Raw genomic sequence first — 25589 nt, 5'->3', positions numbered from 1 at the left:
CAAGAACCCAATGGTCACTCTGACAGAGTTCCTCTGTGGAGATGGGAGAACCTTTCAGAAGGACAACCATCTCTGCAGCACTACACCAATCAGGCCATTATGGTAGAGCGGACAGCCGTAAGCCACTCCTCAGTAAAACACACATGACAGCCCGCTTGGAGTTTGCCAAAAGGCACCTAAAGACTCTCAGACCATGAGAAACAAGATTCTATGGTCTGATGAAACCAAGATTGAAGTCTTTGGCCTGAATGCCAAGCGTCACGTCTGGAGGAAACCTGGCACCATCCCTACGGTGAAGCATGGTGGTGGCAGCATCATGCTGTGGGGATGTTTTTCAGCGGCAGGGACTGGGAGACTAGTCAGGATCGAGGCAAAGATGAACGGAGCAAAGTACAGAGAGATCCTTGATGAAACCCTGCTCCAGAGCGATCAGGACCTCAGACTGGGGCGAAGGTTCAATTTCCAACAGGACAACGACCCTAAGCACACAGCCAAGACAACACAGGAGTGGCTTCGGGACAAGTCTCTGAATGTCCTTGAGTGGCCCAGCCAGAGCCCGAACTTGAACCCGATCTAACATCTCTGGAGAGACCTGAAGATAGCTGTGCAGCAACGCTCCCCATCCAACCTGACAGAGCTTGAGAGGATCTGCAGAGAATGGGAGAAACTCCCCAAATACAGGCGTGCCAAGCTTGTAGCGTCATACCCAAGAAGACTTGAGGCTGTAATCACTGCAAAAGGTGCTTCAACAAAGTACTGAGTAAAGGGTCTGATTACTTATGTAAAATGTGATATTTCAATTATTATTATTTTTTTTTTAACTGTTTTTGCTTTGAAGAAAAATAACAATTTAATCAATTTTAGAATAAGGCTGTAACATAACAAAAATGTGGAAAAAGTCAAGGGGTCTGAATACTTTCCGAATGCACTGTACATCCAAATGTTTTTCGCAAATGTGTTTTAGCATGGGTTGCAAAGGAAGTCGTTTTACCTATGTAGGAAGTTTTACCTATGTAGGCATCCGTATCTCCAATGTACATCTCAATGCAGTGGCCGAGCATCGTCACAGAAAACGTGTCATCTCGCTTAAGACCGAGTGCCTGTCAGAAACAGAAGCAAAACTCATATCAATTGCTGTAATAACATTAAAAATGCATAGCAATATTTATTCAACGTGTCACACAGGATCTGTGTCTATGGATTTAAAATGTAAATAAGGGGACAATTTAAAAAAATATATATATATAAAAATAAAAAAAATACTGTACCGTATGAAAGTAGTCAATGGCGCTCTCGAAGTCTCCCATGAGGCTGTGCACATATCCGATGGCGGAATAGGTCGACGAGTGCTGGGGGATGAGAACCAGGGCCTGGCGGTGATATTCCAATGCCTGGTCATACTTCCTATTGGAGGATAGAACAAAACAACCAATCGGACAGTTCCCTAATGACCATTTACATTTTAGTCATTTAGCAGACGCTCTTATCCAGAGCAACTTACAATTAGTGAGTGCATACATTTTCCAGAGCCAAATCTAGAGTTCTGCCTGGGCTGGGTGTGTTCAGAGAGCCAAAAAAAAAGGATCTAACCAAACAACTCCTTCCCTATCGGACCTAGGTGAAAATAGTATGTTTTATTTTGTTTTTTATATTGTTCCATGGTTGCCATGGCGTCTAGTGGCAGCCTTAGTAATTTACTCTTACAAACGTATCCTTAAAGCAGCAATCAGAAGTTGAAACAATAAATATGCTGAGGGATAGGGCTGGAGAAATGTAAGAATCAGCAGGTAGGCTACATTTTATTAATTCAGAAGTCCAAAAATGGATGACGCACCTGCAGATTGCCCCTTTAATTATTTATTTTAAGTGGTTTTTATGTGCATTGTTTTTATAAAAACGTTTTGCCTTTTTTGATAGCTAATCAAGTATTGAACACAGAATTCTAGATTTTTCATCAACAACGTTAAATTAGTTAATATATTTGACTACCGGTACTTTTCCAATCAACTAGCTAATTGTTTGGATTCAAATACAAAGTCAGATCCTCCTAGGATCCTAGGTCGGCAGGTAGCCTAGCGGATAGAGTGTTGGGCTAGTAACTGAAAGGCCGCTGGTTTGAATACCCAAGCCGACAAGGTAAGAATTCTGTCAATGTGCCCTTGAGCAAGGCACTTAACCCCTAATTTTCTCCAGGGGCGCCGTCCTACTATGGCTGACCTTGTAAAACAACACATTTCACTGCACCTATCCAGCGTGTTATTATAATAAAAAAATGGTTTATCCTCATCTCATCTCTTTTTTACTCATCTCGTCTCCCATCTACCAAAGGCTGGACCAACTATCATTCACTACACCGAAGGATTCCTCAGAAGTTTGGAACATATGAAAAAAAAACCTGTGCAGCAAACTGAAGAACAGCCTATACGGGATCCTCCGGAAAAAATGCAAACGGCAAGGACAATGGGGCGGCAGACTAATGAACAAACCTAAATCAATTGTGTACACTGGCCAGTTGAATACAACACTGTCCATCATGCACACCGGAGGTGGATGATAAAGGACACTGGCCAGTTCTGCATGCTGCTCCTCAGGCAACTTTCAAAGTAATTCAATTGGGGCTTTTAAATGCAAGATCCATCAACAACAAAGGCTTACTACTGAATGACATCATTGCTGATAGAGGTCTAGACTTCCTCTGCTTCACAGACTTGGCATCAGCCCAATGAGCACATACAGTGCCTTCAGAAAGTATTCATGCCCCTTTGACTTTTTCCACATTTTGTTGTGTTACAGCCTGAATTTAAAAATGATTAAATTGAGATTGTGTCACTGGCCTACACACAATACCCCATCATGTAAAAGTGAAATTATGGTTTTTGACATTTTTACAAATTAATTAAAAATGAAAAACTGAAATGTCTTGAGTCACTAAGTATTCAACCCCTTTGTCATGGCAAGCCTAAATAAGTTCAGGAGTAAGAATTTGCTTAACAAGTCACATAATAAGTTGCATGTATTCACTGTGTGTGCAATAGTGTTTAACATGATTTCTGAATGACTACCTCATCTCTGTACCCCACACACAATTATATGTAAGTTCCCCCAGTCGAGCGGTGAACTTTAAACACAGATTCAACCACAAAGACCAGGGAGGTTTTCCAATGCCTCGCAAAGAAGAGCAACTATTGGTAGATTATTTTTTGGGGGGGGAATATCCCTTTGAACATGGTGAAGTTATAAATTACACTTTGGATAGTGTATCCTAAACCCATTCACTACAAAGATACAGGTGTCTTTTCTAACTCAGTTGCCGGAGAGGAAGGAAACCGTCCAGGGATCTCACCATGAGGCCAATGGTGACTTTAAGAGTTTAATGACTGTTAGGAGAAAACTGAGGATGGAACAACATCATTGTAGTTACTCCACAACACTAACCTAAATGACAGAGTGAAAAGAAGTAATCCAGTACAGAATACAAATATTCCAAAACATGCATCCTGTTTGCAATAAGGCACTAAAGTAAAACTGCAAAAAATGTGGCAAAGAAATGAACAATGCCCTGAATACAAAGCGTTATGTTTGGGGCAAATCTAACATCACAGAGTACCACTAATTCACATTGTCAAGCATGGTTGTGGCTGCATCGTGTTATGGATATGCTTGTCATCGGCAAGGGAGTTTATTTTGGCTAAAAATAAATGGAATAGGAGGCAAAATCCTAGAGGAAAACCTGGTTCAGTCTGCTTTCCAACAGGCACTGGGAGACAAATTCACCTTTCAGCAGAACAATAACCTAAAACACAAGGCCAAATATACACTGGAGATGCTTACCAAGACGACATTTAATGTTCCTGAGTGGCCTAGCTACAGTTTATACTTAAAATTGGCTTAAAAATCTACGGCAAGATGTGAAAATAGTTGTCTAGCAATGATCAACAACCAATTTTAAAAAGCTTGAAGAATTTTGAAAATAGTAATACAAAATTAAAATTAAATATAAATTAAAAAACAGCAAATGTTGCACAATCCAGGTGTGGAAAGCTCTTAGAGACTTACCCAGAAAGACTCACAGCTGTAATCGCTGCCAAAGGTGATTCTAACATGTATTGACTCAGGGGGTTGAATACTTCTGTAATCAAGATATATTAGAGTTATATTTTACAAATGTTATTTTATATTTATCTTCCCCTTTGACAGAGTATTTTGTGTAGGGTCGTTCATAAATTACAATGAAATCCATTTAATTCCAACTTTGTAACAACAAAATGTGGAAAAGGGGTGTGAATATTTTCTGAAGGCACCGTATTCCTCAACCAATGCACTCCATCTGGCTACACCTACCTGGACTGTCCTAGAACATCTGGACGGTGTGGCAGATTGGCTGTAATCTGCAGGACTGACTGCACTGTGAAGTATACTCCAGTACCAGCTGTTTAATCTTTGAATGCATGGCTTACAAAACCACTGGCTCTGAATCAGTACTGGCTGTGCTGATTGAAAATCGGCCTCCTAAACTCAACTGACTTTCTTGCTGAACAATCTGAGCTACTAACAGTCCTGAGCCCCTTGTGTCCAGCTATGCTAGTGCTTCGTGATTTCAACATGCATGTCAACTCCCCTGACTACAGTCTATCTACTGGTCTGGCTGATGTCCTGGACAACTTTGGACTCCAGCAGTATGTGGATATTGTCACCCACAACAAAGGCCAGACCTGGTCTGTACCACAGGCGTGGATCTGGCCAAATTGGAAGGAAATGTGTCAGGGCTGTCCCGACCATAAACTCATCACCTTCACCCAAGCTATTCCTCTACCTATTCGGCCCAAGAAACACTCCATTCAGTTTAGGAATCCATCTCCTACCTGCCAGTTACTGACTGTGGCTCAATACAAGTTTCTCCTTTGAAAACCTGCCTGGTGTCTTTCTCCAAATCGTCTCCCTGGTACACTGAGGACCTACGCTCACTCAAAGCAACTGGCTGTCGCCGAGAACGACAGTATAAGAAAACTGGGATAACTGTACATGCGCAGATGTATGAGCAACATCAACAAGAATACAAAACAGGCCACAAATGCAGCTCAGACATCCTACTACTCCCAACTGATCAGCAACAGCAGTGGTAACTTCCGGGTGTTGTTCTCTACTGAGAGCAAGCTCCTTCAACCTGTGAACAACTGCTACCTCAACATCCCCAGAACAGTGCAATCAATACCTGTCCTTCTTACAAAGCAAACTTGAAAATATCAATAACACCATCCTGTCCTCTCCAGCCCCGGTAGTTGAGCTACCCAGTCCTACATTCCCTGAGTAAAGGTTCTCCATGTTCACCACTGTCATTGCAGCTGACAAATGAGGCCCACCACTTGCTTACTTGACCCTATCCCCACCTCCCTCTTCAGGACCTGCTTACTTGCTCTAGTGCTTTTCTTCACAGAAATCATCAACAACTCAGTCATCACTGGATGTGTCCCCCCTCAGTTCAAACTGGCCACATATATATATATATATATATATATACACACACACACACTCTACCAGTCAAACGTTTGGACACACCTACTCAATCAAGGGTTTTAATGTTTTTTTTTATTTTTATGATTTACATTGTAGAATAATAGTGATGACATCAAAACTATGAAATAACATATGGAATCATGTAGTAACCAAAAAAAGTGTTAAATCAAAATATATTTGAGATTTGAGATTCTTCAAATAGCCACCCTTTGCCTTGATGACAGCTTTGCACACTCTTGGCATTCTCTCAACCAGCTTCATGAGGTAGTTACCTGGAATGCATTTCAATTAACAGGTGTGCCTTCTTAAAAGTTAATTTGTGGAATTTCTTTCCTTCTTAATGCGTTTGAGCTAACAAGCTGTGTTGTGACAAGGTGGGAAGGGGGGGGTATACAGAAGATAGCCCTATTTGGTAAAATACCAAGTTCATATCATGGCAAGAACAGCTCAAATAAGCAAAGAAAACAACAGTCCATCATTACTTTAAGACATGAAGGTCAGTCAATCTGGAACATTTCAAGAACTTTTCAAGTTTCTTCAAGTGCAGTCGCAAAAACCATCAAGCGCTAAGATGAAACTGGCTCTCATGAGGACCGCCACAGGAATGGAAGACCCAGAGTTACCTCTGCTGCAGAGGATAAGTTCATTAGAGTTACCAGATTCAGAAATTGCAGCTAAAATAAATGTTTCACAGAGTTCAAGTCACAGACACATCTCAATATCAACTGTTCAGAGGGGACTTTGTGAATCAGGCCTTCATGGTCGAATTGCTGCAAAGAAACCACTACTAAAGGACACCAATAATAAGAAGACCTACTTGGGACAAGAAACACGAGCAATGGACATTAGACCGGAGGAAATGTGTCCTTTGGTCTGGATTCCAAATTTGAGTTTTTTAGCTGTGTCTTTGTGAGACGCGGTGTGGGTGAAAGGACGATCTCTGCATGTATATATTTCCCACCGTAAAGCATGGAGGAGGAGGTGTTATGGTGTGGGGGTGATTTGCTTGTGACACCGTTTGTGATTTATTTAGTATTCATGGGACACTTAACCAGCATGGCTACCAAAGCATTCTGCAGCGATACGCCATTCCATCTGGTTTGGGCTTAGTGGGACTGTCATCTGTTTTTCAACAGGACAATGACCCAACTCACCTCCAGGCTGTGTAAGGGCTATTTTATCAAGAAGGAGAGTGATGGAGTGCTGCATCCGATGACCTGGCCTCCACAATCCCCCAACCTCAACCCAATTGAGACGGTTTGGGATGAGTCAGACGGCAGAGAGAAGGAAAAGCAGCCAACAAGTGCTCAGCATATGTGGGAACTCCTTCAAGACTGTTGGAAAAGCATTCCAGGTGAAGCTGGTTGAGAAAATGCCAAGTGTGCAAAGCTGTCAATCAAGGCAAAGGGTGGCTATTTGAAGCATCTCAAATATAAAATATATTTTGATTTGTTTAACACTTTTTTGGTTACTACATGATTCCATGTGTTATTTCATAGTTTTGATGTTTTCACTATTATTCTACATTGTAAAAAATAGTAAAAATAAAGAAAAACCCTTGAATGAGTAGGTGTGTCCAAACTTTTGACTGGTACTGTGTGTGTGTGTGCATGCATGCATGCATACATGCATACATACATACTACCAGTCAAAAGTTTGCACACACCTACTCATTCAAGGGTTTTTCTTTATTTTTACTATTTTTTACATTGTAGAATAATAATGAAGACCTCAAAACTATGAAATAACACATATGGAATCATGTAGTAACCAAAAAAAGTGTTAAACAAATCAAAATATATTTTATATTTGAAATTCTTCAAATAGCCACCCTTTGCCTTGATGACAGCTTTGCCCAATACTTTTCTATGAAGAAAAAGCCCTGCACTCCACTCCTGGTCTGCTGCCTGCAGGACATCAAATGCATGGATGCAGTTGAGTTTCTTACAGTTAAACTGCAAAAAGACAGATTGGCACTCGCACCATCATAAACAACATCAGCAGCTACAGCCTCAATATTGATGGTGTCAAGGTCCTCTCCTCCAGTGTGGTTCGCAACCTGGGTGTGATATTTGACAGTAAGCTCTTGTTTGAGGCCCACATCAAGAGTTTGACCAAAGTCTCATTTTCCATCTATGGAACATTGCCAGGTTATGGCCTATGCTATCACAACCTGCAGCTGAGTGACTCATCCTTTATTTCATCCCGTCTGGACTATTGTAACACCCTGTTTGTTGGTGCATCATCCAAGTGCCTACAATACAGTGCATTCGGAAAGTATTCAGACCCCTTCCCTTTTTCCACTTACGTTACAGCCTTATTCTAAAATGGATATTTTTTTTTTATCCTCAATCTACACACAATACCCCATATAATGACAAAGCGAAAAAACAGAAATACCTTAATTACATAAGTATTCAGAACCTTTGCTATGAAACTCAAAATTGAGCTCAGGTGCATTCTGTTTCCATTGATCTCCCTTGAGATGTTTCTACAACTTGATTGGAGTCCACCTGTGGTAAATTCAATTGATTGGACATGATTTGGAAAGGCACACACCTGTCTATATAAGGTCCCACAGTCGACAGTGCATGTCAGAGCAAAAACCAAGCCATGAGCTGGAAGGAATTGTCCGTAGAGCTCCGAGACAGGATTGTGTCGCGGCACAGATCTGGGGAAGGGTACCAAAACATTTCTGCAGCATTGAAAGTCCCCAAGAACACAGTGGCCTCCATCATTCTTAAATGGAAGAAGTTTGGAACCACCAAGACTTCCTAGAGCTGGCCGCCCGGCCAAACTGAGCAATCGGGGGAGAAGGGCCTTGGTCAGGGAGGTGACCAAGAACACGGCGGTCACTCTGACAGCGCTCCTCTGTGGAGATGGGAGAACCTTCCAGAAGGACATCTATCTCTGCAGCACTCCACCAAGCAGGCATTTACGGTAGTGGCCAGATGGAAGCCACTCTTCAGTAAAAGGCACATGACAGCCCGCTTGGAGTTTGCCAAAAGGCACCTAAAGACTCTCAGACCATGAGAAACAAGATTGAACTCTTTGGCCTGAAGGCCAAGCATCACATCTGGAGGAAACCTGGCACCAGCTCTACGGTGAAGCATGGTGGTAGCAGCATCATGCTGTGGGGATGTTTTTCAGAGGCAGGGACTGGGAGACTAGTCAGGATCGAGGGAATGATGAACAGAGAAAGTACAGAGAGATCCTTGATGAAAACCTGCTCCAGAGCGATCAGGAACTCAGACTGGGGTGAAGTTTCACTTTCCAACGACCCTAAGCACACAGCCAAGACAACGCAGGAGTGGCTTCGGGACAAGTCTCTGAATGTCCTTGAGTGGCCCAGCCAGAGCCGGACTTGAACACTATTGATCATCTCTGGAGAGACCTGAAAATAGCTGTGTAGCGACGCTCCCCATCCAACTTGAGAGGATCTGCAGAGAAGAATGGGTGAAACTCCCCAAATACAGGTGTGCCAAGCTTGTAGCGTCATACCCAAGCAGAAGCGAGGCTGTAATTGGTGCTTCAACAAAGTACCGAGTAGAGGGTCTGAATACTTATGTAAATGTGATATTTCAGTTTTTCTTTTGTTGCATACATTTCTAAAAACCTGTTTTTGCTGTCATTATGGGGTATTGTATGTAGATTGATGAGGATTCTTTTTCATTTTTTGCACGTGTCCTCACCCACACCTCCCTCCACGAGCACATCACTCCAGTGCTGTTCAACCTCTACTGACTCCCCATATGCTCACGCATCGACTACAAAATCCTGGTTCACGCCTACCAAGTTCTGCATATCTCCGGACCCAATGACCTGTCTGACCTCATTCTACCCTCCTGCCCAACACGCACCCTTCGCTACTCCAGGTCGGTCTCCCTTTTTAGCAGACTAAAAACTATGGGTCACAGGGCTTTCAGTTGCGTGGCTCCGCGGCTGTGGAACACACGTCCAGACACTACTAGGGCTGCAGAGTCTCTGTCCTCGTTAAAGGCACAGCTCAAGACTGTGCTGTTCAGAAAAGCTTTCAAGGCCCTCCGCTAATTCTGTTCTCATGAAACCACCCGCGGGCCAAATCGCGGGCCCTCAGTTGGGGAACCCTGCAGTAAGTCCTCTCATCACCTCAGACTCTCCACCTGAAATACCACTCAGGAAAATGTTTGGATCCCTGTCCTTTAACGATGCTTTATAAGGTACCTGGGAGATAGAGGAACGCCTGCCTGCCTACCTACCTAACCCTGAACCCATAAATGAGATGAGAACAAGGATAACACCGATGATGTCATAGGAGAGAGATCCAGAGACACTGCACATGCCAGTCAGAACTTCCATTCTGTTCAGTTCCATCCCCTCAAAGGGGTACGTCACAAGCCGACTAGAAATATTCTGGATTAGTTTAGGCTAGCTAGCTTCAGTTAGCTCCACATTCCAGCTCAGGCTTCATCCAGGTCACAAAAGGTGGATATTTATCCATCACCTTCCACATATCAAACCAGGCTTGTAACTGCGTGTGCATGTGGCACGTGGAAAGCCCAGCGAGTCCAACAGTTGCCATAGTTATTTACCTGGCTAAAAAGGTGATGCCACCTTTGTGACAACAGTTATCCCAAGTTGAATTCAGAATAAACCAAAGTGAGCTCGCAACTCCTTCATCCTGCTTCGTGACATACCCCTCTGGTGTTCTGATGAGTAAACACTTGCAGGGAGGATCTTTATACTCACTTCAGTTTCCGACAAACGTGACCCAGGTTGTTCAGGAGTGGTTCCCACTTGTCCACTGTTACCTGAAAGAAAACAACTTTTACAAAAAGAGGAATGTTTGCATTGAAAATAAACACACAGCAACTAAACTGGCTGCCAGATCTTAAGTTCAACACATTTAAGATTGAGTATGATTCAGTACACGTGGGGCTAGATTTCCTCGATTCAAATGAGCAGCTACCTCATTCCCAATTGCTTTGATCTTGTCAATTGCGTCCAGGAACAACTTCTCGGCTGTTTTCCAGCTGAAAAGAGCAGAATTTAACACATTTCAGCAAAATCAAATCCCACACATGAACAAATAAGAAAATAAGGCACAAGTACCCTTTCCCACACACTATCATGCCAACCCCAACCATACTGTGACAGCACAGATTTTTCCTTTAGAAATGGTCCTTTCCGGCACAGTTCCAGCAACTATGATGGACGCGTGGCAATGTACAGCTAAACCTCAATAAAGAGACAGAATCCACAAATTATAGTCACGACCCAAACCGAATCATTCATGGCCCACCTGTGGGTTTTAAACCCATCGTAAGGAAAACGCTCTTCTTACCAATTTGCTGATGGCTATGATGAGAGCCCTCAAGCGTGTATGTATGCATGTGGGGGTATTGCAGAGTGTGTTATACACCGAGTGTACAAAACACTCACTGTATTTCCATGACAGTCTGACCAGTTGAGAGCTATGATCCTTTTTATGTCACTTGTTAAATCCACTTAAAAATCAGTGTAGATGAAGGGGAGGAGACAGGTTAAAAAATGATTTTTAAGCCATGAAACAATTTAGATATGGATTGTGTGTGTGTGCCATTCAGAGGGTGAATGGGCAAGACAAAATATTGAAAGTGTCTTTGAACAGGATATGGTAGTAGGTGCCATGCGCACCGGTTTGAGTGTGTCAAGAACTGCAACACAGCTGGGTTTTTCACACTCAACAGATTCCCGTGTGTATCAAGAATGGTCCAAAGGACATCCAGCCAACTTGACACAGCTGTGGAAAGCATTGGAGTCAACATGGGCCAGCATCCCTGTGGCGTGCTTTCGACACCTTGTAGAGTCCATGCCCAACAATTGAGGCTGTTCTGAAGGTAAAAAGGGGTGCAACTCAATACTAGGAAGGTGTTCCTAATGCTTTGTACACTCAGTGTAGCATGTGTGCACATGCGTGCTATATATCCTCTTGGGTGCACGTGTGTGAGTATGCACGTGTACGTTTTCCCACTGTGTGTGCATGTGTATGCATACACATTATCTCAGTATGTGTGTGTGTGTGACTCACTCTCCGTTCTGAAAGGCCACAACGGCCACCTCGTGCATGACAAAGGGGTCTTCTGGTGCTATGCTCAGGGCCTGGCTGAAGAAGCGCTCGGCCAGTTTAGAGTTGTTTGTAAGGCCGTACTCCAGCCCTATGTACAACATAGGGAGATGGCATCTGGACAGGAGAGATGAGAGCAAGGGTTAGGTTTCAAGTCTAATGGGCAAGGTTGTGAAGGTACATGCTATTATATGCTTATAAGATATTATATATGCATCAGTTTGGTATGATACTGTACATTTCTCACTGTTTTTCAATGACTAAGGCACCCCTGCATTTAGCCAGTTTAGCAAGATGCATCTTTGAACACACTCCAACAAATGTGTTCGTGTTCAACATTACATTTGAGCACACGACAGCGCTGTTCTGTGGACGTGTGGGGTGCTGTGTCTGTGGAAGGGATGTCTGGGTACAATAACAGTACATACCCCTTCATCAGTTGAGCAGCAGTGAAGTAGGCAGCCATTGCCTGGTCGTGTTCACTCTCCACTGCAAACGAGTGACCGTAGGCGATCCATGCCGGACCGTACGTCCGCTCCAGTGTGGTCGCCTTGCTGCGGGAGACAGCATAAGGAACTTAGTGTAAATAAGAGAGATATTCTAGTCTGTCACTGAGTGAATAATCATCAATTATGTTTTTTTTTTATAATACTTTGAAATTTGTAGATTTGATTCAGCAGGAAGTGAATCAATCAAAATATTTTAATTTACAATATATAGAATATCAATGTCTGACTGCTGAATATAAAATATGCTTGGTGTTAAGAAAACCATGGTATCTGGTACCTGAGATATCTACGCGCGTGTTCGTTTTTGTGACCAACCATTAGATAGTAGCATCCCACAGCAAACCAAGAGACCTGGATGAAAACAATGTTTACCATTTGTCTAGTGGTCAAAGAATAAATCATGCACACAAAAGAAAACATACCGTACTAATCAGAGCTTGGATATGTGGAATGGCAAGATGCTAGTATTGGGGGGTGTACTCATAGCAGAACAGGCAACACTTTACACTATATAGAGCAGGGGCTATACTTACTGGGTTATTGGGATACAAGTCCACAAGCCTGTGCGAAAGGTAAAACAGTTCTGTGGTGGTAAAAAGAGGAGAATCATGGTACACATTCAGATGTTAAATATATCTTTCATGCGCATCAATAACCAAATTTTAAAAAAAGCTTCAACGGTCTTACCATTTGCTTTGCTGAGCTCCACCAGTGTTCCTATATGAACAGGTAAACAGTTGGCATGGAATGGGTCTTTCACCATCACCCTTGAAGAAACACAAAACATTCAGGTTTTACAGACAGGCCCAAATGATGTGTGAAACGTATATCCTTTTTACACAACTGAGCCGAGAGAGAGAATAATATTCCACTAACATAAACCATAAGAATAACATCACAACAGTTCTTATAATTAAAAAAAAAGTTAGTTTGGCCGGTTAACGCTTGCAGACTGCCAATAAATCTCAAGTTGTAGTTAAAAGGTTAAGGTGGGCCAGCAGTTATCAAACTTACATGGAAGTGAGCTTGTAGCACATTTTGAAGTCACAGTTGTAATAATGCCTCTCAGCAAGGGAGACCACCACATCCAAGTTGTCCTGGAGACCGTTGACCATCTCTGGCACCACCATATCACTGGGTTTGTTATACTGAGGGAAGGAAAGAGGAAAGGATGGATGGAGAAAAAAGTGGAGAAGGGGAGGGAGAAACAAATGAGGAATTGGAACAAAAGCACCATCATCATTAGCAATCGAATCAACACTAATTTGAGACAAATGACCACTCTTAACTTTAGTAAAATCAGAGAGAACATTTCTGGGTTTTTGTAGCCATGATTATTGGTTGATTGATGGGGCAACTGTAGACAACCAATATCGACCAAATATGAGTGATTGTAATATTTAGAAATAATCGTATGCTTCATTCTGAACTATAGGGCAAAGTCCATAGTGACATATGATGACCTGTGTATTCCAATAAAGAAACACAACATGATGATCAACATTGCACATGACAATGTAAAATACTGAAACTTAACATAGGAATCTGAACGCAACTGATGTCCTGACATGGAGGATAACAGTGGACATACCTTCTTCAATTTATTCTCAAACAGGAAGTGAAGTAATTCGTCTTCCTCCTCTGTGCACTGTTGGCTCAAAGGAAGCAAGTCCAGGAAGTCCTTTTCTACAAACACAAAAATGACAAAAGGTCTTCAAATAAGGGGTTTGGGAAAAAATTCAAAATTAAATAAATTTACCCTACAGAAACATCTATAAACCGTTATTGGCATAAAACAAAGCAACATACAAATCAATATTTCAGGGATGCAAACTGGTGAGGCCAAAAAAGGAGCACAGAAACACACAAAAAAGCTGTGTAAACTGCACATAACATTTTGTGGGGTTGTCACAACACCAACGATGTGATACCAGGCCGAGGCCCATGGGGGGCCCAAGAGGCAGCAAAAAATGTTATACAAAAAAATTGTAACTAATAAAAAGGAAATATATACAGTATATATATATATATATATATATATATTAAACAGTGCATTTGGAAAGTATTCAGACCCCTTGACTTTTTCCACATTGTTACGTTACAGCCTTATTCTAAAAATGGATTGTTTTTTTCTCCTCATCAATCTACACACACAATACCCCACAATGACAAAGCAAAAACAGGAGTCACTTGGCTCTTTCTTTTCTCTCCAAAGCGTGCAGTCTCTAGCCAACTCTCCTGCTATCTCTCTCAGAATTACCTTCTTGATCCAAACCAGTCAGGTTTCAAGACTGGTCATTCAACTGAGACTGCTCTTCTCTGTGTCACGGAGGCTCTCCGCACTGCTAAAGCTAACTCTCTCTCCTCTGCTCTTATCCTTCTAGACCCATCTGCTGCCTTTGATACTGTGAACCATCAGATCCTCCTCTCCACCCTCTCCGAGTTGGGCATCTCCGGCGCTGCTCACTCTTGGATTGCGTCCTACCTGACAGGTCGCTCCTACCAGGTGGCGTGGCGAGAATCTGTCTCCGCACCACGTGCTCTCACCACTGGTGTCCCCCAGGGCTCAGTTCTAGGCCCTCTCCTATTCTCTCTATACACCAAGTCACTTGGCTTTGTCATATCCTCACATGGTCTCTCCTATCATTGCTACGCAGACGACACACAATTCATTTTCTCCTTTCCCCCTTCTGATAACCAGGTGGCGAATCGCATCTCTGCATGTCTGGCAGACATATCAGTGTAGATGTCGGATCACCACCTCAAGCTGAACCTCGGCAAGACGGAGCTGCTCTTCCTCCCGGGGAAGGACTGCCCGCTCCATGATCTCGCCATCACGGTTGACAACTCCATTGTGTCCTCCTCCCAGAGTGCAAAGAACCTTGGTGTGACCCTGGCAACACCCTGGACAACACCCTGTCGTTCTCTGCTAACATCAAAGCAGTGACCCGACCCTGCAGGTTCATGCTCTACAACATTCGCAGAGTACGACCCTACCTCACACAGAAAGCGGCACAGGTCCTAATCCAGGCACTTGTCATCTCCCGTCTGGATTACTGCAACTCGCTGTTGGCTGGGCTCCCTGCCTGTGCCATTAAACCCCTACAACTTATCCAGAACGCTGCAGCCCGTCTGGTGTTCAACCTTCCCAAGTTCTCTCATGTCACCCCGCTCCTCTGCACACTCCACTGGCTTCCAGTTGAGGCTCGCATCTACTACAAGACCATGGTGCTTGCCTAAGGAGATGTGAGGGGAACGGCACCTCCTTACCTTCAGGCTCTGATCAGACCCTACACCCAAACGAGGGCACTACGTTCATCCAACTCTGGCCTGCTAGCCCCCCTACCTCTACGGAAGCACAGTTCCCGCTCAGCCCAGTCAAAGCTATTCGCTGCTCTGGCACCCCAATGGTGGAACAAGCTCCCCCACGACGAGTCACTGACCACCTTCCGGAGACACTTGAAACCCTACCTCTTTAAGGAATACCTGGAATAGTATAAAAGTAATCCTTCTACCCCTCCCTCCCCCCCCCCCCCATTAAAAAAAAAAAAAAAAAAAAAGTGGTTGTCCCACTGGCTATCATAAATTGAATGCACCAATTTGTAAGTCGCTCTGGATAAGAGCGTCTGCTAAATGATGTAAATGTGATTCTTGGCATTCAGGCCAAAGATTTCAATCTTGGTTTCATCAGACCAGAGAATCTTGTTTCTCATGGTCTGAGAGTCCTTTAGGTGCCTTTTGGCTAACTCCAACCGGGCTGTCATGTGCTGTTTACTGAGGAGTGGCTTCTGTCTGGCCATTCTACTATAAAGGCCTGCTTGGTGGAGTGCTACAGAGATGGTTGTCCTTCTGGAAGGTTCTCCCATCTCCACAGAGGAACTCTGGAGCTCTGTAAGAGTGACCATCGGGTTCTTGGTCACCTCCCTGACCAAGGCTCTTCTCCCCCGATTGCTCAGTTTGAGCTCTAGGACGAGTCTTGGTGGTTCCAAACTTTTCCATTTAAGAATGATGGGGCCACTGTGTTCTTGGGGACCTTCAATCCTCCAGACATTTTTTGGTACCCTTCCCCAGATCTGTTCCTCGACACAATCCTGTCTCTGAGCTCTACGGACAATTCCTTCCACCTCATGGCTTGGTTTTTGCTCTGACATGCACGGCTGTCAACTGTGGGACCTTATATAGACAGGTGTGTGCCTTTCCAAATCATGTCCAATCAATTGAATTTATTTATCACAGGTGGACTCCAATCAAGTTGTAGAAACATCTCAAGGATGATCAATGGAAACAGGATGCACCTGAGCTCAATTTCGAGTCTCATAGCAAATGGTCTGAATACTTATGTAAATAAGGCATTTCTGTTTTCTAAAAACCTGTTTTCGCTTCGTCATTATGGGGTGTGTGTCGATTGATGAGGGAAAACAATTATTTTATCCATTTTAGAATAAGGCTGTAATGTAACATTTGGAAAAAGTCAAGGAGTCTGAATACTTTCCAAATGCAATGTATTTCTGCATTTCATTTTCAATAAATTTGCTAAAATTTCTAAAAACATGTTTTCACTGAAATGATGGGGTATTGTGTGTAGATGGGTGAGATGTATTTATTTAATCCATTTTGAATTCAGACTAACAAAACAACATTTGGAATAAGTCAAGGGGTATGAATACTTTCTGAAGGCACTGTATGTTGCCCTACAAGACTAAAATAAACCCTTGCTCACCAGAAGAATGTTATAAATTGATAGAATGAATGCTTCAATATAGTTGATATCGGTAAAGTTATCGGTCATCTCCGCTTCTTTCGCAGAGTAAAGACGTTTAGGGACCGGGGAGAAAACGTATTAACAAAAAACAGTTAGGCCCACGCACTAATGCCAGATAGCCTAAAAATTATGGGAAAAAACGTCAATGTAGTGAAGGAAAAGCAGGCAACAAGTGCTCAGCATATGTGGGAACTCCTTCAAGACTGTTGGAAAATAATTCCAGGTGAAGCTGGTTGAGAGAATGCCAAGAGTGTGCAAAGCTGTCATCAATGCAAAGGGTGGCTACTTTGAAGAATATCACATATATTTTGATTTGTTTAACACTTTTTTGGTAACTACATGATTCCATATGTGTTATTTCATAGGTTTGATGTCTTCACTATTATTCTACAATGTAGAAAAAAGTAAAAATAAAGAAAAACCCTTGAATGAGTAGGTGTGTCCAAACTTTTGACTGGTACTGTATTTAACAAAAATGTAGCCTATAAATTGCACAAGAATGATACATTGATGTATTTTTTATGTATTGTTTTCTCTTTATTCAACCAGTCCGCCACCCATCAACCAGTCCGCCGCCCATCTGCCCTTCATCTATACAATATTTTATGACCCTAAACCCGACCGCCCGCGGATATAACTGCAGGTTATGAGTCAACCCGTGCATCACTAGCATGTGTGCTAGTGATGCATTGTATTACTCCTGTGCAGCAGGATGCAAACTCGTCACTTCTCAGCAATATTCAGTTTTTTTCTAACGGATCTACACGATTCACGTGAATGACCTATATTTTGAGATCAAAACTGCGAATATCGCCAAAAAGTCACGAGTTTGCTTCTCTGTATATTACTTCTGCTGCACACGTGCAAAAAACATTAGTCTTATTTTTTGATTCCACATTCCCCTTAGGTCTGCTTTTGTTCCCAGTCTCGCTCTGGCCTCACCTTCCTGAGCGGTCAGCATGTGGTGGGACGTTAGAAGGTCGAAGGCTTCAAAGCAGTACACGTCCAGTTTCAAGGCCTCTTTGTAGCTGGATGTGGCCAGAGGCCGGTTGTCCATGGCATCATATATCTTCCCCCGCAACAGGCAGATGGAACTGCTGATCTGAAGAAAAAAAAAAGGGGGGGACGTTGAAGTTTAAGGGACCACAAGGGGTCAGGAACACTGAAGCAGCATGAATCGGGGAAGCCTCCAGGGGCTTCTGACATTTAAAAAAAAGACTCACACATGAATTTTGTATGAATATGGCAGGTGATGTGGCTACCGGGTGAATGACAGGACCCCTTTAGTAATATGATGGTGATAACTACAAAAGGAAATATTTATAGCTTAGAAAGGAACCAATCATAAAAATGCAGCCAAAGGGTCTTTGACATGGCAACATGGCATTCAATCTCTGCCTCAGTCACCTACAGTACAGTATGCAAATAGTTAACCTGTAGTCACAACACCATAAATGTGAACAGACTGGAATATCCCATTGTAAGAGACTTGAACACAAACGTGGTATTACAGGGCCACATAAACACATGGGACCCTATTGTGTCAGAGCTGAGACTTACAGAGGCAGGGGTCATCTCCCAGTCTGACTCTTGTATCCTTTTGTCCTCTTTGACACTCCGCTCCAGCAGCTTCTTGCTGGTTGGCTCCTCCATGTCCAGGATGTCCAAGGCCTGCTGGAACTCTTTGGCAGCATACTGCACAAAACACAAACACTAGGTTAGTGCTTCCAATGGCTCAGCTCAGTTAAGAGTATAGTGCTGGTAAATTCAGGGTTGTGGGTTTGATTCCTGCATGAGCCACATATTATGAATATACAGTATCTCACAAAAGTGAGTACACCCCTCACATTTTTGTAAATATCTGAGTATATCTTTTCATGTGACAACACTGAAGAAATGACACTTTGCTACAATGTAAAGTAGTGAGTGTAAAGCTTGTATAACAGTGTACATTTGCTGTCCCCTCAAACTAACACAACACACAGCCATTAATGTCTAAACAGCTGGCAACAAAAGTGAGTACACCCCTAAGTGAAAATGTCCAAATTGGGGCCAAAGTGTCAATATTTTGTGTGGCCACCATCATTTTCCAGCACTACCTTAGCCCTCTTGGGCATGGAGTTCACCAGAGCTTCACAGGTTGCCACTGGAGTCCTCTTCCACTCCTCCATGACGACATCACGGAGCTGGTGGATGTTAGAGACCTTGCACTCCTCCACCTTCTGTTTGAGGATGCCCCACAGATGCTCAATAGGGTTTAGGTCTGGAGACATGCTTGGCCAGTACATCACCTTTACCCTCAGCTTCTTTAGCAAGGCAGTGGTCGTCTTGGAGGTGTGTTTGGGGTCGTTATCATGTTGGAATACTGCCCTGCGGCCAAGTCTCCGAAGGGAGGGGATCATGCTCTGCTTCAGTATGTCACAGTACATGTTGGCATTCATGGTTCCCTCAACGAACTGTAGCTCCCCAGTGCCGGCAGCACTCATGCAGCCCCAGACCATGACACTCCCACCACCATGCTTGACTGTAGGCAAGACACAGTTGTCTTTGTACTCCTCACCTGGTTGCCACCACACACTCTTGACACCATCTGAACCAAATACGTTTATATTGGTCTCATCAGACCACAGGACATGGTTCCAGTAATCCATGTCCTTAGTCTGCTTGTCTTCAGCAAACTGTTTGCAGGCTTTCTTGTGCATCATCTTTAGAAGAGGCTTCCTTCTGGGACGGCAGCCATGCAGACCAATTTGATGCAGTGTGCGGCGTATGGTCTGAGCACTGACAGGCTGACCCCCAACCCCTTCAACCTCTGCAGCACTCATACGTCTATTTCCCAAAGACAACCTCTGGATATGACGCTGAGCACGTGCACTCAACTTCTTTGGTCGACCATGGCGAGGCCTGTTGAGTGGAACCTGTCCTGTTAAACCGCTGTATGGTCTTGGCCACCGTGCTGCAGCTCAGTTTCAGGGTCTTGGCAATCTTCTTATAGCCCAGGCCATCTTTATATAGAGCATCAATTCTATTTTTCAGATCCTCAGAGAGTTCTTTGCCATGAGGTGCCATGTTGAACTTCCAGTGACCAGTATGAGGGAGTGTGAGAGCGATGACACATGACACCGGGGATGTTGCGAAATTGCTAATTGGGCCCAATTTGGACATTTTCACTTAGGGGTGTACTCACTTTTGTTGCCAGCGGTTTAGACATTAATGGTTGTGTGTTGAGTTAATTTGGAGGGGACAGAAAATGTACACTGTTATAAAAGCTGAACACTCACTACTTTACATTGTAGCAAAGTGTCATTTCTTCAGTGTTGTCACATGAAAAGATATACTCAAATATTTACAAAAATGTGAGGGGTGTACTCACTTTTGTGAGACACTGTATGTGTCACTGTCAATGCTGACAGTTCTGTAAGTCACTTTGGATAGGAAGCATCTGCTAAATGACCATATTGGGAAATAAGTCCGGTACACAAATAGAATTTAAAGTCTGCAAGGATGAGAATAACGAAATGTATGGAAAGTAAACAAATAGAGGAAATCAGAAAGAAAAAAAGATAAAAGGTATAGCCTAGGTAAAAAATACGTGGGGAAGCGAGGTAGAGCTGACAGCTTTTGTACTACAAAAAAAGGCACGGAAAGCTTCTGTTGTAGACACATAGGAGTAACTCCATTTGAATTAAATCACGTTTTGACAGCACCCCCCCTTTGATTTGAAACATTCCATACGTGTCCATTGTAGAAGTACTCCGAAAGTTACTTTTTGTACATGAACGCAAAAACATTCAAGAGATAAAGGTGCTTTAAAGTTGACCCATATTGCAAATCATGAGACATCCATGTCTTCATCACTGTAAAAAAAAATATTATGGTTGAGATTGATATCATTTAAAAGCTTACAAACAGGGTTGTGAAACTATTTTGTAATTTCTTTATATATATATATATATATATATATATATATATATATTTTTGGGATTATCCAAAAAACAATTATTTTCATTTTGCATATGTTGTAGTTTAGTCTAATTACATCTGAGGTTTTTGTGTTGTTCCCGCCATCGGTTGAGACATAACATGCTCTTGAATACAGGGTGGGTGTCACGTTTTGCCTGATAAATGTACAACCATTTTTATTTCAACTTTCAAACGGTACCACAAAGATGGTTGGAGGTCCACACATCAGAGAATGTTGACTTGAATAGGAATATCTGTTGTTTTAAATTACACTGTCAATTCTCCATAGGAAACCTATTGAAATCATAGAAATCTAGATAATAGAACAAACAACCATTTAAGTTGACATTCGAAGTTAAGTGGACCGGCGGCCATCTTTGTGGTAGTAATTATACGTTTAAATTTCAATAAAATGTCAATGTTCAATAAGAGACACGGAAAGGTGCGCTTATTTGGTTGATAGTTAAATCTGAGGTGCTCTTTGATCATGGGATGAAAGGCTACAGAACAAAAATAAGTTGACGCTGCATAGTATTTTTATTCTTGCTATGCATAAGCCGTAACAAAGGCTTTTTCATTTATCCACTACAGGAGAGTGCATTGATTACTTCTGGAAGTTTGTTTGCACAAAGGCTTTTCCGGCATTATTTACTATCCAGCATTAACTTATTTTTGTTTGATTCAATTTCAGTAAAATTGCAGTGATCTGAAGGGATAGGTCCATTCTATGAATTATATTTCTACGAATGAAATAACACCCACACTGTATTCATGAGCATGTCATGTCTCAACCGATGGCGGGCACAACACAAAAACCTCAGATGATGTAAAATAGGGTCTAAGCTATAACATATGAGAATATGAAAAAAATCGTAGTTTACGCAATTTTAGATAATTTACGCTAAAATAAACGTTTTTTTCAAGAAATTATAAAATAGTTTGACAACTCTGTGTGTAAGGTTTTAAATAATATCAAAGTCAACTGTTTATCTTTTTCAGCAATGAAGACATGGATGTCTCACATTATGATGAGGTATGTAAAACAGGTCAACTTTGAGCACCTTTATCTCCTGAATGTTTTAGCATTCAGGTCCAAGAAGTCACTTTCTTACCACTTATTTCATGGGCAAACATGTATGAAACGATATGTTTAAATCAAAAGGGATGCTGTAGAAAGGTTATTGAATTTAAGTGCATTGACCCATAGGCCACAGGATCATGGAGAGTTTGAACAGGTATATTTCATCACAAGAAGTAGCCTAACATGAATACTCACGTGGCACCTAGCAGCGAGATATTGACAAGCGCCATACAACTGAAATGAAAGATAAATATTAGGAACAAGCTGACCGACAAGCTGACCGACAACAACTTTTCAGATCAACAAGGACATCCAGCACACCCAGTAAAAATACTTATTCTTCAAAAATATAAACTCTGGATAGCACAAAGTTTTGAAAGCTACATAGAAGAGTAATGTATAGACTGGACAGACTCATAATGACAAGTCAGAATATGCCTAGTATCCAACATGTCATTAGTCCTTCTGCATGCTAGTGAACTGCATGCTAGTGCATGAGTGCCCCTCAGTGAGACGTGTAGAAACAGGGAGGCACCCAGGCTACCTGCATGTCCCCATGCAACAAATTGGGGGAAGCCAACCAGGTAGTCTTACCTTATCTAGTTTACGTGAGCGGAGGGCATGGGAGGCTCTGTGGTACTGAGAGGTGAGGTAAAGGCACTGTGCTAGCCAGTAGATATCCTGGGGGTCTTCTGCAAGGACAGGAAAAAGGCATCACTTCAGTTAGATACCCTGCTAACCAACATGTTATACTAACTAGCCAGATGATCACAAAACATGTGTTACATCTCATCAAATCAGGAAGATCACTCACCATGTGACAGGGATGCAATCTTATCTGCCCAAAATAGAGCACTTTGATACTGTTGCTGCAAACAAAGCAGACAGGGAAGGCAGCATGAACCCAAACATTCTGAATGTGTTGACTACAAGTATGAAACTGACACTGTCAGGGGCTGTCAAGACTCACTGATACAAGTTAGCAGTTAGCAAGCCCTGATATATGTGGCTAGCCTCCAAGTACATAGTAGCTAGCTAGCTGAGGCCACTGATTTAGTAGCAAGCACAAGCAGGGTAGCTAACTAGTTACTAGCTAGCTAGCCATCTTGGATATAGAGAGCAATAGTAACGCCATCTTTTTGTAGGCACTAACTCCGCCATGGCTTAATTGTTGGTCAAAGCCTAAAGGGAAATTCATGTTTTTTTTGTTTTTTTTTTATATAAATGCCGAAAATAGGTCTTAATTTTTTATGAATTTTGAAGCATTTATGTAATCAAAACAAGCACAAAGGCTTCATAATTCATAAAAGTGAATGTTAACCGACTGATATTATCTCAGAACAAAACATATAAGATCTCCTAAGCCTGTGTTAACCTCAGACCTTATTTTCAGCATTTATCCCAAAACCCTATTCTTTCCCAAAACCCCATTCTTTCCTCATTGATTTCCCCCATAGGAAATCCGAACGAACCAGAGGTAACTAATTTCCGTTTTTTAGGACTACAACACAGATCGAACAATGATCCGTATAAATCTGAGGCATCCGGTTGGCGTTTCTACTCACCACCAAATATGGTGATGGCAGGAAGCCCAGTGGCTGGCAGGGGGGGAAAATAGAGCGAGATGGATTTTGTCCAACATTCTGCTAATTTTCTCATTGATGAAACATTTGATCTCAGTACAGTTTCCTGTTCCCAAAACTAGAATATGTTACGAAGGGTGTGCACTACCCTTTGCCAAAGTTTTTTATATTTTTTTAATTGCGTTGTTTATAAGGAGTACTATATCGAATTGAGTTATTGCACACACGCACTTAACGGAAATAGGCAAATAAATGCTCGAACGCGCCAATAGGACCTCGCAATGCCCACTATGATTAATTTACCCCCATTGGAAACGACAGGCTGTGGTCTATCTTGGGTTATTTTCTTTTATTTTTTTATCTTCGACAACAAGCTGGCAAGCTCTATTGACATTATGCTATCGCAAATATAACCTTACACAGCTGGATAACGTTCCTGTAGACTTGTCATTCTGAACAGTACCTAGCCCATTTACTTAGCTAGCGGGTGCAATAAATTATGGCAATCTGACAGCGGCAACCTAACTTAGCTAGCTATCTAACGTTAGCTACCTCGCTTCTTATCCCGACCTAGTCTAGCTAGCTACGTTTCTTACCTGATCAATGTAGTGTCGTACACGTTTTCGAAGTTTGTCGAGATTCATTGTAATTGTCCTAATGCTTTTTACAAATCAAAGCGTATCATTATCATGTAAAAATTAGCTCCCTAGTAGTAGCGGGTGGGTAGCTAGCTACGCGGCTTCTTCTGCAGCAGTAGCGTCACTTAAACTCCGCAAGGAAACTCGAGCCTTTGATTAAGGGTTCCGGTTAGTTAAGAGAAAATAAAATGCTATGAATATTTTATCTAATTACGGCGGAGAACATTTTGGACAATACAGTTGATTACACGATAGCCAATGAAAATGTGTATTTATATTTTTGTAGAAAATATAAGAGGGGAAAACCATTTTATCTGTGTTATAAGCACAGGTGAAAGTAAAGGAAAGGTTAACCCATTTGTAATATTACATTGTTTTTGTGCATCTCTGAGTGATATTCTATCGATTCCCTGGGTCATTTCATGTTTTCATATGTATCTGAGTTATTGGCATTCAAGCAGACAGAAATCCGTCCGGTATGAGGTAGCACTGTGTAAAGTCGCTCTCACTACACTGGAAGTTAATAGTGGAAGAAGAAAGGGGTGGTTGTAGCAAAGATGGAGGGAAAAAAGATGGCGGAAGGGGATGATGAAGTGGATTCTGAATCTAATGGCGGTAGAATCAAGGAGAATTTGAATATTGTCCAAAAGAATGGAAAACGGAGCAAAGTAGAGTACAGTGATGAGAATGTCACTTCGTATCTAGTAGGAGTACGGTTTGTAAATGAAGAGCAGCTGATCTTTACCAATCTTGAGGAATCCATTTGAGATATTCAAACTGGTGAAGAGAGTGCTGGGTAGAGTGAAGGCTGTGAGGATCACGAGAGGTGGGCTGGTTTAGATTTTTTGTGCTTCTGAGGATCAGAAGAAACGTGTGTTGCGTCTCACCCGATTTGATACGTTTGAAGTGTCATGTGTGTCTCTTATGAACAGGGCACCCCTCAAGGGGGTTATATCTGGAGTCTTGTGGGAAGTAGATGTTGAAGAGATGAAAAATATTCCTGGAGTGATTGATGACGTCGGATGAATTGTGTGGTGAATAAAGAAAAAGTGAAGTCTATCTTGTTTTTTGTTTTTTGATATGGAGTCTCTCCCTACTCAAATGCAGTTAGGGTATATTAACTACAGAGTCGGAGCATTTATCCCAAGACCAATGCAGTGTGATCACTGTAAAGCTTTTGGTCACGTTTCAAGTGTTTGCAGAAGGGAAACGCTGAGATGTCCAAGTTGTGGAAAATATAATATTATGTGTTATAAAAGTGATGAATATGTTACAATTGTGGTGGGAACCATGAAGCCACATCTTTCGAATGCCCAACAAGGGTGAAAGAGAATGAGGTGGCCAAAATCAGGGCTATCCAGAGCATATCATATGCAGCAGCTGTTAAAATGGTTGAGGGTTTGAATGGTGCACTTATAGAGTCCATGGTGGTGGATAGGCCTTCACTGCAGGCT

The 25589-nt window shown here is 42.3% G+C and overlaps 1 protein-coding gene across 2 annotated transcripts in view; it reads right to left on the bottom strand.

Annotated features, from left to right (window-relative positions):
- Positions 1-24260, bottom strand: part of LOC121536616 (cell division cycle protein 16 homolog) — a 30063-nt gene extending 5803 nt beyond the window's left edge. The window contains exons 1-17 of one of the 2 annotated variants that reach the window (XM_041844018.2): positions 24094-24260; positions 22729-22783; positions 22509-22606; positions 22110-22148; positions 18431-18565; positions 17813-17972; positions 13700-13794; positions 13123-13256; positions 12796-12875; positions 12642-12691; positions 12386-12459; positions 12028-12153; positions 11564-11716; positions 10463-10526; positions 10243-10304; positions 1269-1404; positions 992-1100 (exon numbers count right to left, since the gene is read on the bottom strand). In XM_041844018.2, coding sequence (XP_041699952.2) covers positions 992-1100; positions 1269-1404; positions 10243-10304; positions 10463-10526; positions 11564-11716; positions 12028-12153; positions 12386-12459; positions 12642-12691; positions 12796-12875; positions 13123-13256; positions 13700-13794; positions 17813-17972; positions 18431-18565; positions 22110-22148; positions 22509-22606; positions 22729-22783; positions 24094-24141 — 1618 coding nt within the window. In that variant the 5' untranslated portion in view covers positions 24142-24260. The remainder of the gene's footprint in view (positions 1-991; positions 1101-1268; positions 1405-10242; positions 10305-10462; positions 10527-11563; positions 11717-12027; positions 12154-12385; positions 12460-12641; positions 12692-12795; positions 12876-13122; positions 13257-13699; positions 13795-17812; positions 17973-18430; positions 18566-22109; positions 22149-22508; positions 22607-22728; positions 22784-24093) is intronic. The other variant, XM_041844019.2, reaches the window with a different exon arrangement.
- Between the last annotated feature and the right edge of the window lie 1329 nt (positions 24261-25589).

Source organism: Coregonus clupeaformis, chromosome 23, assembly GCF_020615455.1.
Source record: "Coregonus clupeaformis isolate EN_2021a chromosome 23, ASM2061545v1, whole genome shotgun sequence".
Lineage (NCBI taxonomy): Eukaryota > Metazoa > Chordata > Actinopteri > Salmoniformes > Salmonidae > Coregonus > Coregonus clupeaformis.
This window is presented reverse-complemented; position numbering and strand designations above follow the sequence as displayed.